The sequence below is a fragment of the Dipodomys ordii genome, unplaced genomic scaffold (assembly GCF_000151885.1).
Source record: "Dipodomys ordii isolate 6190 unplaced genomic scaffold, Dord_2.0 Scaffold206, whole genome shotgun sequence".
Classification (NCBI taxonomy): Eukaryota; Metazoa; Chordata; class Mammalia; order Rodentia; family Heteromyidae; genus Dipodomys; species Dipodomys ordii.
Window position 1 is genome coordinate 1,043,647 of NW_012267422.1, and position 12,970 is coordinate 1,056,616.

At 46.5% G+C, this 12,970-nt stretch overlaps 1 protein-coding gene across 3 annotated transcripts in view; it reads left to right on the plus strand.

The window, feature by feature from the left end:
• Fam65b (family with sequence similarity 65, member B) overlaps window positions 1-12,970 on the plus strand; it is a 105,614-nt gene that overhangs the window by 18,264 nt on the left and 74,380 nt on the right. The window contains exon 1 of one of the 3 annotated variants that reach the window (XM_013035249.1): window positions 3,852-4,110. The exons of the other annotated variants lie outside the window; for them this stretch is intronic. Coding sequence (XP_012890703.1) covers window positions 4,065-4,110 — 46 coding nt within the window. The 5' untranslated portion in view covers window positions 3,852-4,064. Of the gene's footprint in view, window positions 1-3,851; window positions 4,111-12,970 lie in introns of those variants that run through there. 3 annotated transcript variants of the gene reach the window in all.

The window sequence follows — 12,970 nt, forward strand, 5'->3', positions numbered from 1 at the left end:
GGAGGGGGAAGGGGGAGAGGAAGAGTAGGAGGGAGGGATGGAGGGAATGAACTACCTGAAGATGAAAACTTGATTCTTGGTGGCCACAGCTGGAGCAGTGAATGGCAAGCGGTGAAGACTTTTGGACCAAGCACCAGAACTGGGTTCTGATTTGAACTCTTGATTCAGTGATGTGGCCTTGTGAAAAATCACTTCTTAACTTCTTTGGGTTTTAGATAAGGCACTGTTAATAAGGATTGTCATCTGGTTGTTTGGACCCGGGCTTCCTGATCCCTCACTCATCTACCTGTGCTCTCTAAATGCTCTACACTAAGCACTTTGGGGACTACCAACTACTACACTGGGTAATCCCCATTGCCAGGAACTTCTGATCCAGTGGAGAAACTGAGCCTGTATTGGCTGGCCATCATCCTTCCATACTCTGCCTACTGTGCCCCCTGGCTGAGGAAGCAGCTTAAAGAAAATGCTAGTCAGGGAACCCCCCTCCTTCTTGTACAGTGATGCTGAGTGTAGCAACATTAAGGAAAAGCAACAGACCACTGACTGGGGAGCCACCTCGGCTCTGTCTTCTGGCCTCTGGCTCTGGACATAAGCATTACATGTGCACACCTTACATTCATATCCAAGCTTCAGTAAGATGCCCTCAGCCCAGAAGGGAGCTGAACTGTATTACAGTAAAAGGATCACATATTTGGGACCACACCTAACTTTGAACTGTAGCTTCACTTTTGATGAGCAAGTTATTTGTTCAGCTTACTAGAGTATCTGTCATCTTATCTTTTAAGTGGGGACAACAATGGGAAAAGAGATTGTGTAGGTTTGAAGGGAGGGGATGTCAGTAAGCACCAGTGACCCAATAGTAAGATATCTACTGATTCTTTCTCTATCCCTTTCCTTTCCCTCTCATAAAATCTGTACATCATTACCAAGAGTACACCCAAAGTGAGGAAGGCAAAAAAGGTTTGGAAGGTGGGGAAATAGAAAGCTTTATACTCATTTATTCTCAAACGTCTCCTGCACATCTGTACCTCTTCCCCGATTATTGCTCTAGAGCATGGCACTATCAATTATAATAGCTGTAACACAAGGTAAGAGGTGCTAGGGGCCAGTATGAAAGTTCTGAAGTGGAGAAGCAAGGAAAGGGGGCAAAGGCCTGGGAAAATGGATGCCGATTGGAGTGTTTAAACTCGATCTGGATGAACAGATTTGGCTGGATAGAAACACGCAAAGGCTGTGTTGGTAGAGATAAGCCAGACTGACAAGGGAAGTCCATGAGAATAAAGGGGTGCTTCGGGGTGGCAGGACTTCCCATCTTTCATTCCATACCCAGTCATGACACTCCTGCTGTGCGCTCAGAACGCAGTCTATAAGCACAGTCCATAAGGTCATTGTCCTTATGAGCTCACTGCCTAGTGACAGGCAGGAAACAAAAGGCAAATAAAGTCATTACAATTTACAACCAGTACTTTAAAAGACACAAGGTATTGAAAAGGACAACTGAAGAGAAGGATGTCATTAAAGATGATCCTGATTAAGGCTGACCTTGCTGAGAAGAGGGTAGGAATTGGAAGGGAGCCTTTACAGCCTGAGCAGAGGTAGAGGGGAGCAGCAAGGAGGCTGGAAGGGCTGGAAAGCATTGGTATCAACTTCAGGCTTTATTCTGTACTCCAAATGGGGAACTGATGCTGAATTTTGAGCAGGAGAGTGGTTTGAAAGATTATTCTTTCTATAATGTGAATGCATTGTTATCTACTGCTGCATAACAGAACTGTCACAAACAGTCACCTCAAACAACACCCATTTATTATCTTATGGTTTCTGTGGGTCAGCCGTCCAAGCATGGCTTAGCTGTGCACTCTGAAGAATGAGTGACACAATAGTAGAGTCATCACAGCTCATGTTTTGCAAGTGTCCAAACCTAGCATTTCCATCTGTGTGTGTGTGTGTGTTGTTTATTTAAACTGGGTCATCTTTGGCAAGTGACATTAAATCTCTTAACTTGGGGATTCCCCATCCATGAAATGGTAATAATAATACCAATTATTACTACTGGATTCTAATCAAGAATAAATGACACAATAAAAATATCTGCTGTGGAGACCAGAATACAACCACATTGTCAATAAGCAGCATGCGCAGTATCGTGAGGATTGCCTCAAGTCAACCAAACTTGCCAGAGACTCAGAATATTAAAATACTTGAAGAATACCGTGCCAGGCAAATTGGATGTTCATGTCATGTGGGCAACACATTTTTGCCTTGGAAGGAATGCCTGCATGGAAAGACTGCACGCTATTTTGTGAGTTAAAAGAAGGGCAGAAGGAGATGATGGGCCTCTGGGGAAATGCAATTGTAATGAAGGATATGGACTGCATATACTGCGCAGACCACCCTTCGTGGTGTAAGGCAGTGATAGAGTGGCTGGTGCTTGATCTCAAGGGCTCTTTGTAGGCATCAAATAGTGCCCCTCCTTTTGTCTTATTCTTAGGTGGGTTATGACTTACTTGATTTGGCTGTTTTCGCTCTTTGAAGTCCAGGCCTGAGGAAGCCATCCCTTTACCACACTTGGGCAGGGGTGTTTCTTAAGATGACACTGTCTTTCAAGATGTCCCTTCTTTTTGGGGGGGGGGGTCCGGTCATGGGGCCTGAACTCTGGGCTTGAGCACTGCCCCTCAGCTATTCAGCTCAAGGCTAGTGCTCTACCACTTGAGCCACAGCGCCACTTCCGGCTTTTTTCTTTTTGCTTATGTGGTGCTGAGGAATCGAACCCAGGGCCTCGAGCATGCAAGGCAAGCGCTCTACCACTGAGCCACCTTCCCAGCCCTCAAGATGTCCCTTCTTTAGCCAACATCTAAGCTCCTCTAATGCCATAACAAGTGACAAAATCTCAAGTTGGAGAGGGGTAGATGTATTTGATGGTGCAGTTGTATTTAACATATTCTAATACACAGTTTACTGTGAAGGGTGACCTTATAGATGAGGATTACAGATGGCAGGATTCCCTATTTAAGGATGGAGACAGAGTCCAGGCCTTGTCTCTCTATGTCTCATGCTACTTTTTTTTAACTGTTAAGCAGCCCCATTACTTTGCAAGTTTTATGTATGATTCAAATTCACCAAAACAAATTAAAACTGGGGGGTTGGGAGGAGAGGAAGCAAGGAAGGAAAAGAAGGAAAAAGAAAGTTTATTTCTCTCCATCATAATAAGATCTCTATCCAGTTTCCAAACAAAGAGAAAGCAAGAAGGGAGGGAGGGAAGGAAGGAAGGAAGGAAGGAAGGAAGGAAGGAAGGAAGGAAGGAAGGAAGGAAGGAAAAGAAACTTAATTTATCGCCATCGTACTAAAATCTCCCTCCAAACAAACCCTAGCAGCTTGCCCTCACAAAGCACCCTCCCCAGCGGGGCTTTCCGGGCACAGCTCTAGCGGGAGCAACCCACTTGCCTCCCGGCCCCGCCCTCCAGTCCCCCCTCGGTGTTTCCCCGGCCCGGCTTCCATCGCCGGCCCCCGAAGGGGAGCTGAAAGGTCCACGGCTCGGCGCCACTGTTCCCCGCCCCCCCCCCCCCGCGCTTTCTTCTCCGATGCAAAAACTGTGCGGTAGGTTCGCGCGGATCTCCCTAAAGGGCACTTGGAGCCCGGCGCGCGCTCGATCAGCCGGGGACAGGCACCGAAGCCCTGCCTCCTGGAGTTGCGCCGAAGTAACTGTCAAGCAGCTGCCTCCCCGTTCCCCCCGCCTCCGCTCCTCCGCCGCCCCTCCCCTCCCCGCACCGTGACGCCGAGCCCCCGCGCGCCTCCCCCTCCTCCGCGCTCCCCGCCCCTCCGGCCCCGCGGCGCGGCGCTCGCTTCTCCGCTGGGCGCTCCGCCACCCTCGCGCCCGCCCGGCCCCCCAGCTTCACCCCTACAGCGGCTGCGATCGACCGTCGCGCGGGGACGCGGACTGTCACCCGTGGCCTTGTCCCCCCCCTCCCCGATCACCCACGTGAGGCGAGCTCGGGCTGTCCGCAAAGCCAGAGAGGCGCGGGGCAGCCAGGGGGCTTCACGCGGGTGGAGAGAGACCTTCCCGGCCCATGAGTCCTGGCGTCCCGGGTCATGACCAGAAGCGCTCGTCTTTAGGTAGGTGCATCTGGCTTGGGGTTGGTTTGTTGTGATTGTCCTTTTCGTTTGCTTCTGACAGGACTTGCAACCTCCAGTCCGTGGGGGGAGCAGGGGGAGGGTGTCCTCCACTTGAAGGAGCGTTGCCTCTTAAGGAGCAGTTGGGACTAGGGCGTCCACCCCGGCCGGGTCGGCATCTGATGCCACGGGGGGCTGCGGGGGGGGGGGGGATGAGGGACAGGAGCACGCACAGGTTTTGCGTTTTTGAAGGGTGCCTTGGAGAGTGAAAGGTTCGAGACGTCCGCGGCTGAATCCGATGGGGTTGGGGAATCCGAGAAGCGCGGGGCTAGGGGATCCGGGTGGGGTGGGGAGATGGGGAGGACTGCGTCTGGGAGCCCGCGGATGAGGGTCTTGGGTGGTCGGTCGCCCCCCACACACACACATACCAGATACTGAATGACTTCCGGCACCCAGCAGCAATGGAGAACCCCCACGCAGGGTAGGTTCACGGTCTCCAGGGTCTGACCAATTGAGTTTGGGTATGAACCCCCGCCCTTCCTCCCCGCATCTGAATTCCAAATTGGCTGAGTGGGGTTGGGGTTGGGGGTGCAAATTGGGAAGAAAACCAAGGAAGAGAAAGGTGTTTTTGCTTTGCTGCCAGCCTGGGTTTGGAAAGGTGGGGGGGGCAGAGGGGAATGCACCTGAGGACCCAGCATCCTCGCAGGTATCTGGATTGGGGGGGGGCGGGGGGAAGGCTCCAGAAGGCAAACGTCTGCAGCTGTGCCGCCCCCTCGCAGCTCCCATCTGATGGGATCAGCCAATGGAGACCCCTTACTTCTTAATTTTATTGTCAAGGTGATGTACAAAACCCCCTTACTTTGGAAGAGTGTTAGGTAGGTGCCTTTTGAAATTCACTTAGTACAAGTCACCCAGGTATGGAGGTGGCAGAAAGCTTGTGCAGTGACAGCTCCCTCAGGAGCAAGTGGGCTGGTTACATTAGAGTGGAATTGGGGGTGGGGGGGGGCGATAGGTTTGCCAGCCTCTTGGAAATACCAATGTGTGGCATGAGTAACTGAGGAGAAATGGCTGAGCATTGTAGCTAGGGCAACAGCTGTGATTGTCTTAGAAAACACCTTGGGGGCTCTTTCCTCTCCCCCCTCCCCCTACTTTCCACTTGAGCTGTTTCTCCTGTGTGAGCAGCTGCTTCGTTGTTACCTGACACACAATCATTTCTCCCCCCCTCCCCCTCCCACACACACTTTTTGGTCTTTTCTCAGGTTTGTTTGGCTCTGAGAATGTTCCCTCCTTTCCTCTCTGAGCCTAGAATTCCTAGTGGTTTACTTCTCCTCCTCTTGGTCCTCCAGCTTTTTCCTTCCAGCCTTTTGAGTCTGCCCACTCACACTGACTAGCTCCATGCAACTGTTTTATCTTCTGTCACCAGCAGGAGATGTCAGCCATGAACTCTTCCCCCAAACCAAGATCATCACATCCAATCTCTAGTGGTTAATTAGGAAGCAGCTAGTAGCTCTCCTCCTTCACAGGAAGCAATTGCAGGGGTGTGTCTGTAAGGTAGCAGTAGCTTGAGGAACAGGCCTCCAGCTCCCCCCATTATCTGCCCTCCAACCCAGCACTATTACCTCCCCCCCCCAATCAGCAGCCCCTTCAGAGATACTGACAAAAATGTTAGTTTTCTCTCTCACTGTCCCCGAAGGGGTAATGCCTTTTGCCTGTCCAAAGATTGACTATATCCAAAACATCTAAAAACTAACCGTGGAGGGGCTTACTTTAAAAAAATAACAAAAAAACTCCACATGCTGCCTTTATTGCTTTTCCAATAGACACCCCCCTCCCCCAATTTCTGTTGCTTCTTTCTTCCTCTGATGCTCTGATGTGGGATTTTTGCTTTGAATATTTTATCCTCAGCAGAAATAAAAGAAATACCAAGCTAGAGAGAAGGAAAACGGAACGCATACACAAGAGACTTGTATAGAATTCTCATTACCCAAACACTAACTCCCAGAAATGGCTCCCTCCCTTGTGTTGATCGCAAAATAAGATTCCAGCAGAGAAGGGACCTGTCCCATTGCAAGGACAAGTTGTAGAGGAGCCAAAGGTGGAGGGAGGAGGGGAATGGAGGAGGAGGAGGATCTATGACTAGATCTGGAGAGCTAAACTCCCATGTGTCAATAGTGAAGTACCCTGCCAATGATTATGCATGTTGACCTAAATCTGAGGTCACCAAAATGGAACCATCTCTGCCATGATTTAAACAAAAAACAACCAGCCCACAGGTAATAACAAGGCACTTCGCTGTTACATTTTAAACTGACTCCCTGGTTCTTAATTCAGCTTCCTGTCCTGAGACCAAAACATATACAGGGCAGCTGTGGAAGGTTGACAGTCTAGCTTCCACATATTAAAGGGTCAGATCAGATCCTGCAAACAATAGTCTCCTTGAGTTGAAGAGTTTGCAACCAATTGTCTTTCATCAGCCATTGCATTCAATGAATTGGGATTTTTTTAAAAAAAAATAAAATAAAAAGCTGCCCTGTTTTTATTCTGAAAAGATGTCAGAAGTCTAAAACCACTTTCTTGCTTTTCTTGGGAGGAAGTGGCAGCGAAAGTTGTTTTCTTTATACAATGGGTGCTCCTCTGGGCAGTGGCAGATTGGACTTTCCATTTGGCCTTCCTGTGCCCTGATAGCCGCAAACAGGGCCTGGTGCTTGTGACCAGCTCCTTTACCAGGGTTAGTTTCATCTGCCAAGCAAAAGCTCCTTGAGCTGGGAGAGATAGACAGCTTGTGTTTGTGGCCATTCAACCAGAAAAGAATACCAGCTGAAATCAGACAATGGAGCAAGGGAATTGGGGTGTATATGGGGGAGGGAGGGATGTCCCAGGGGAACACAACTGGTTCCTCCAAAGACATGCCTAAGTGGGGAATGGTGTCATAAGACAGTGGTCATGCTACCCCCCATAAGGTGATTATTAAAATAATTCTAAAAAGATAAAAGATGGTGAGCCTGTGGCATTTCATCCCAAAGGAATCAATCCTTCCTTGGGCTTCATTCCTCCCTTCTTTCATAACCATACGCTCTCTAGTAGACAATTTCCTGAAATAACATGCTTCTCTAGAAAACGGAAAAGCTCACTGCTAGGCACACCGAAGCCTTCCTGTGGCTTCGGCTGCGCAGAATTACTTAATACATTTGTGCATCTTGAATGGATTGACGTTCAAATAGCCACATGTCCTGTCCTCTTCTCTCTCCTGGCCCATCTCTTTGGGTTAATGGTCCTTTCTCCTTCAGTCACAATAAGCTCATCTCACTTGGGTTGGAAATGCTCCCTGGAAATAATGGATGTTTTTGTAAGAGTGGCAGACTATCTAGAAAAAGATCATCTCACACATGGATCTGTCTGGATGGCTAGAACATCATGAAGAAAAGAAGGTGCTCCAATTTACTTTATTGTGCATTGTTTTTTACCTGACAGGAGGCATGCTGAGGGGGTGGGGAGAGATGAGTGCTTTCACGCGTTCATTACACTAATTAAAAAGGAAATTAGGTTTTTTTTCCAACAGTAAAAGCAAATGAGGTACAATATTTCTATGTTGTCCTCCATAAAATGAAAATGAGGCCCCTAGACAAACCACAGAGGGAGGGGTCTTCACCTCTCTTAATCACTTTTAATTCTGAGGTAGGTTTTCAGCCTAATCCTTCAGGGTCATGTAATTTAAGGGAATACTATTTTTCCTGTCCAGTTTAAAACTACATGTTTACTGAACAACTATTTTAGGATCTGCTCAGTTAGGCTTCTCATTCAATATGAAAACATAAGCTATTTATTCTACCTGCTAGGGAGTGCAGTCTGGTAGGAAAGAAGGAAGAATCACTTGTGCTGGACAGATGTTCTGGTTTGCCCCCTGTATTAGCCAGCTCTTTGTCACTATAACAAAACACCTGATGCAGGGTATTTATGAAGTAAAAGAGAGGTTTATTTAGCTGATCTTTGTGCAGGCTGATCATTCAATGGCATTGTAAAAGCATGCTGAGGGCCATGTCAGATCACTACAGGAGCTATTGCAGGGCAAGTGATTACTTGCTGAACCCGGAAGAGGGCGAGATTAGAATCTCATAGTCCCTTCAAACAGACAGCACGTCCCCAATTAACCTAAGGCCTTCCTGTTTGCTCTACCTCCCAATAGTGCCCCTAGACTCTGATTAGATTTGAGACACTTTCGTTCAAATGCCAAATATAAGATGACAGACAGAATGAGAAAGGAGATGGGCTTAACAGATGAGTAGACCTGGGAGACTTGGAGCCACCTGAGGGCACGGGAGGCTCTGTTTTGTTTATTTCTGTGCCTTGGGGCTAGCTTGCTGCCCAGCCAGAAGTAGAACTACTTAAGTACCTGGGAATTTAGATTTCAGAGCAAGACTGAAAACAGGAAAGGTCAGGACAGTGGCAAGGCATACCTAGCCAGGAAGGTCACCTGGGAACAGTTGTGAAATAAGCTATTATTAATAACGGTGATGATATTAAAACAAGCTTGGCCAATAGCCATGCCAAAAAAAAACCCACAAAAATATCTTAAACCTTAAGTACAGGGGGGAAAAATACCTTTTTACTCTTTCTTGTTTTTTTGTGCTTTACCTTTGGGGTTTAAGGCTACTGGTTCTCATCTCTAGAAGCTTCCTTCAACCAATTTTTCCAGAAAGAACTGCAGAAACAATGACTCTATTCTCTTCGAGCTTGTCTGTGTCTGCCCTTGTGTTCTGGGAGAGCTATTGGAAGGGAGGCAAGGACAGGAAAGGGGAAGAGTACCTTCGAAATACAAGGTAAGGCAGATCAATACAAATAGCACAGGCTTTCTTTCCTCCTCTCCGTTGGAAAGAACACATTCAAAATGACAGTTTCTTGGAGCTAGAGCAACTCCCCAGAGGCTAATCCTAGAATGACATTTGCTTTCCCCACTTTTCGTTACACATGAAATTCTGGAATGACTAGACCTTGGCCTCAACAATCTACCTTCCAATTAACGTGTTCCCACATAGATGCTGATCGGAGGTTCAAGGTGAACCTACCCTACATGAACATGCCAGAGAACTCCAGCTGGCCGCCTTTGGATAGCAAAGCCATTCCTTATTTTCAGATTATACGGCTATTGTTAATAGTCACTTCGAAATATCCATATCCTCCCAAATTAATCTAATTTAGTGTTGTCTCAGTGATGCTTCATTCTCAGAAATAAAGTGGGGCTTCGAAAAGGGACAGAGGAAGCTGGAATAGTGGGCATATATGGGGAATCCAGCATTAATCAGGGTTCAGCTGCAAAGAATGAAAGCTACTTAGCAGAAAGGTAAAATGTCCTACAGAACTACTGAGTCAAGCAGGCCAAGGAAACACAGGCTAGGTTGAACTTTGAAAGATCCAATGTAAAACTAGGCTACTGATGAACTCACAGCCTGATCTAGAGTCAAGCAGTTCCTGCTGATTTGACAAGCTGAAAATGAGGGTACCATAACCATGGTCAGGAAACAGAACAGAACCTACTACAAAGAAAGCAGATCATCCACATGGTGGCAGAAAGCAATGATAAGAAGTATATTATGGGGGCTGGGAAGGTGGCTCAGTGGTAGAGTGCTTGCCTTGCATGCCTGAGGCCCGGGGTTCGATTCCTCAACACCACATAAGCAAAAAGAAAAAAGCCAGAAGTGGCGCTGTGGTTCAAGTGGTAGAGCACTAGCCTTGAGCTCAAGAGCTGAGGGACAGCGCCCAGGCCCAGAGTTCAGGCCCCACGACCGGACCCCAAAAAAAAGTATATTATGGCAGGCCAAATAATGCCCTGCTACCCCAACCAAGATGTCATATCCCTGGGGTGTATGTACATTGTCCTACATGATAAAAGGGACTTTGCAGATGTGGTTGTGCCAAGGACTTGGCAGGAGCCTAAATTACCCAGCTGAGCCCATTCTAATTACATCAGTCCTTCAAAGCAGAGAAGTCACATGACTGTGATCCAAAGTCAGAGAGATAAAAGATTGTTAGTTTTAAATATGGAGATAGGGACCACCAGGGGAGGAATGCAGGAAGCTTCTATAAGCTGGGAAAGACGAGATTTTCCACATATCCTCCAGAAAGAAATGTGATCCTGCCAACATCTCAATTTTAGTCCAGTGAAACCCATTTCAGACTTCTGATATCCAAAACATTAAGACAGTGTGTGCTGTTCTGTGCACTAAATCTGTGGTGATTTGTCACAAGAGCCATGGGAAACAAATACATGCTGCCTCTCACATCATCCTTCAGATATCGCTTGATGCAGATGCATCTGATTGAGTCTCCTGCTTCCTAGATGGGTTCCTAGCTGTAAGGAATTCTGGGAAGTGGAAACTTGACTTGCGGAGAGTGTCGTACAGGAAGGGGTGGGTGAGATGTGAATGTCAATCAAGCAGAGCTGGTGCAGCTGTCCTGGGCGCCGCAGGTGGATATGCTTGTACTCTGCTGTCCAGAGAAGAATGGAGGCATGTGGCAGAACAGAAGTGGATGCCTGGGATTTTTAGGAAGTTTAACAAATGTTATTAAGTAATTAAGGCACGAGGAAGGAGGCTGAGAATAGTTGCCCTTTTCACCAGGGTAGAAATTACTCCAAGGAGTTTAAACAGAGTATATATACGTATCAGTAAATGTGGATAAATGTGCATTTCCTACAGCTTAGCCCTTAATTACAGTGTATAATATGGCCTCAACATTGTCTCCTATCCCAAATGATATTTCTACAAGACAATGCTGAATTGCCTTCCCATAGCAAAATGGGGCTACTTCCTTCAATATTCTAACCTTTTTGATTAATAGGGAATATGTTTTATGTGTCTCAGCCAAGGCTGAATTTTTTTTGGGGGGGGGTGTCGGTCATGGGCCTTGAACTCTGGGTCTGGGCGCTGTCCCTGTGCTCTTCAGCTCAAGGCAAGCGCTCTACCGCTTGAGCCACAGCGCCACTTCTGGTTTTCTAGTGGTTTATTGGAGATAAGAGTCTCACAGAGTTTCTTGCCCGGGCTGGCTTTGAACCTCGATCCTCAGATCTCAGCCTCCTGAGTAGCTAGGATTATAGGCGTGAGCCACGGGGGCCTGCCCCAAGGCTGAATTTGAACTCAGGATCCTCCTGCCTCACCCTTCCCAGTGCTGGGCATTATATGAAATGCCACTATGTGTTGCTATAAGTGTGTAGAAAAGGTTGGGTCAATGACCTGGTATTCTGATTCTGCCCTGGGAGTTTCTCTACCCAGGATGCCCCTCTAACCAGCCTTGACAGCAAAAGCTAGGTTAAGCTGGAGAGAGAAGGCTGACGTGTTCGACCTGTCTTCCCCCTTCAGTCACTCAAATAGGACCTACTTGAAGCCAGAATCCACTGGGAATCTGAAGGGTGATTATTTTTCTCTCTCTACCTGACTAATGCCCTGGCTGGCTTACTACGTTTGCAAATGGGAACCAGGCCTGAGGATGATAAAAGAAACAGGAATTGCTCCTTTGCAGACTCCCATGACATTCCTAAAACAGTTTGACCTTTTAATCTTGTCATAATGATCTTTGGCCTAAAATAGGACTAAACTGACACGTGGTAGGTTTTGTTTTTCTTTTTATTCTAGGGTCATTTTTCCTTTTATAGATCTTCAATGTGTGTTTCTTCACGTTAAGAAATTTTCCAGATGTAATTCCTTATTTTTTGGATCTCTGTGGCAAAATGTTGGGGTTTTTTTCCATGAAGATGGAAGAAAATAGTCAAAGCAAGGAAAGACCAGGGGGGTGACATTAACTCCAGATGTTTGCCTAAATGTGAATATTATTATCAGGCTAAAAGTACTTTAAAAAAAAACGATGACCCCTCTGTACAGTATTTTTACAATAAAAAAGATGAGTTTTTCATTTAGGAAGCTAATCTCACATCTTTCTATTCTTAATTGGGCAAAAATAAATCTCATCACCGAACTATGCCCATAAATTCTACATAAGGACAATTTGACTTTCCTAGGCCATAGGGGTGGTACCTACCTGTAATCCCAGCACTACAGAGGCTAAGATAGGAGGATTACAAGTTTGAGGCCTGACTATAGTCAACATAAGGCCCTATCTCAAAAATAAACACAAACAACAATAAAGCACCTAATATTCATGAAAGTAGGTACAGAGGCAAGACCTTCTTGAGCTATTATAGTGTGTAAAGATAAAACAACTCCTGAATTACAGATATGTGTGACCAGATTGCACATTGCTATAATGCCTCTTATAATGAAACACCCATTCTAAATTAAAACAATGGTAACAGTAAAATACAGTAACACTATAGTAATTATTACCATAATAGTAGTGATTAAATATAATTCACTATAGCAAACTATATTAATAATATCATTTAATAACTTTTCTAATGTGCCAAGCATGTGCATTTATTCATTGAGTCCTCACAATAACCTGAGATAATCGCTTTTTTTTTAACACTTTACCAATGAGAACATTGAAGCTTCACAAAATCAGTAGGATGTAGAAGTTAGTGTTAAGCTGGGCTAGTTGGCATTGAATCCAGGCTGTGGTGATGGTTCTAGATGTAAGTAAACAACTCCAGATTCAGAGCCCCAGTTCCCACAGCAACTAGCAGCCAGTAACATGTGTGGGATGCCACAGTTCTCCCACGAAACCCAGCTGGGTTGTGGCTGCCAGGTCTTTTGGCTGAACAAATCTCAGATTGTCCACGTGGGCCAAGGTCTTTTGTTGCTAGCAAAGTAATAATGAGGCTCTTCAGGACTCTTGTCATCACCGAGAAGGTTTTCCATATTATCCATCCAAGACGTTCATTATTCCAGCCACAGAGGCAGAGTTCCTGCACAGA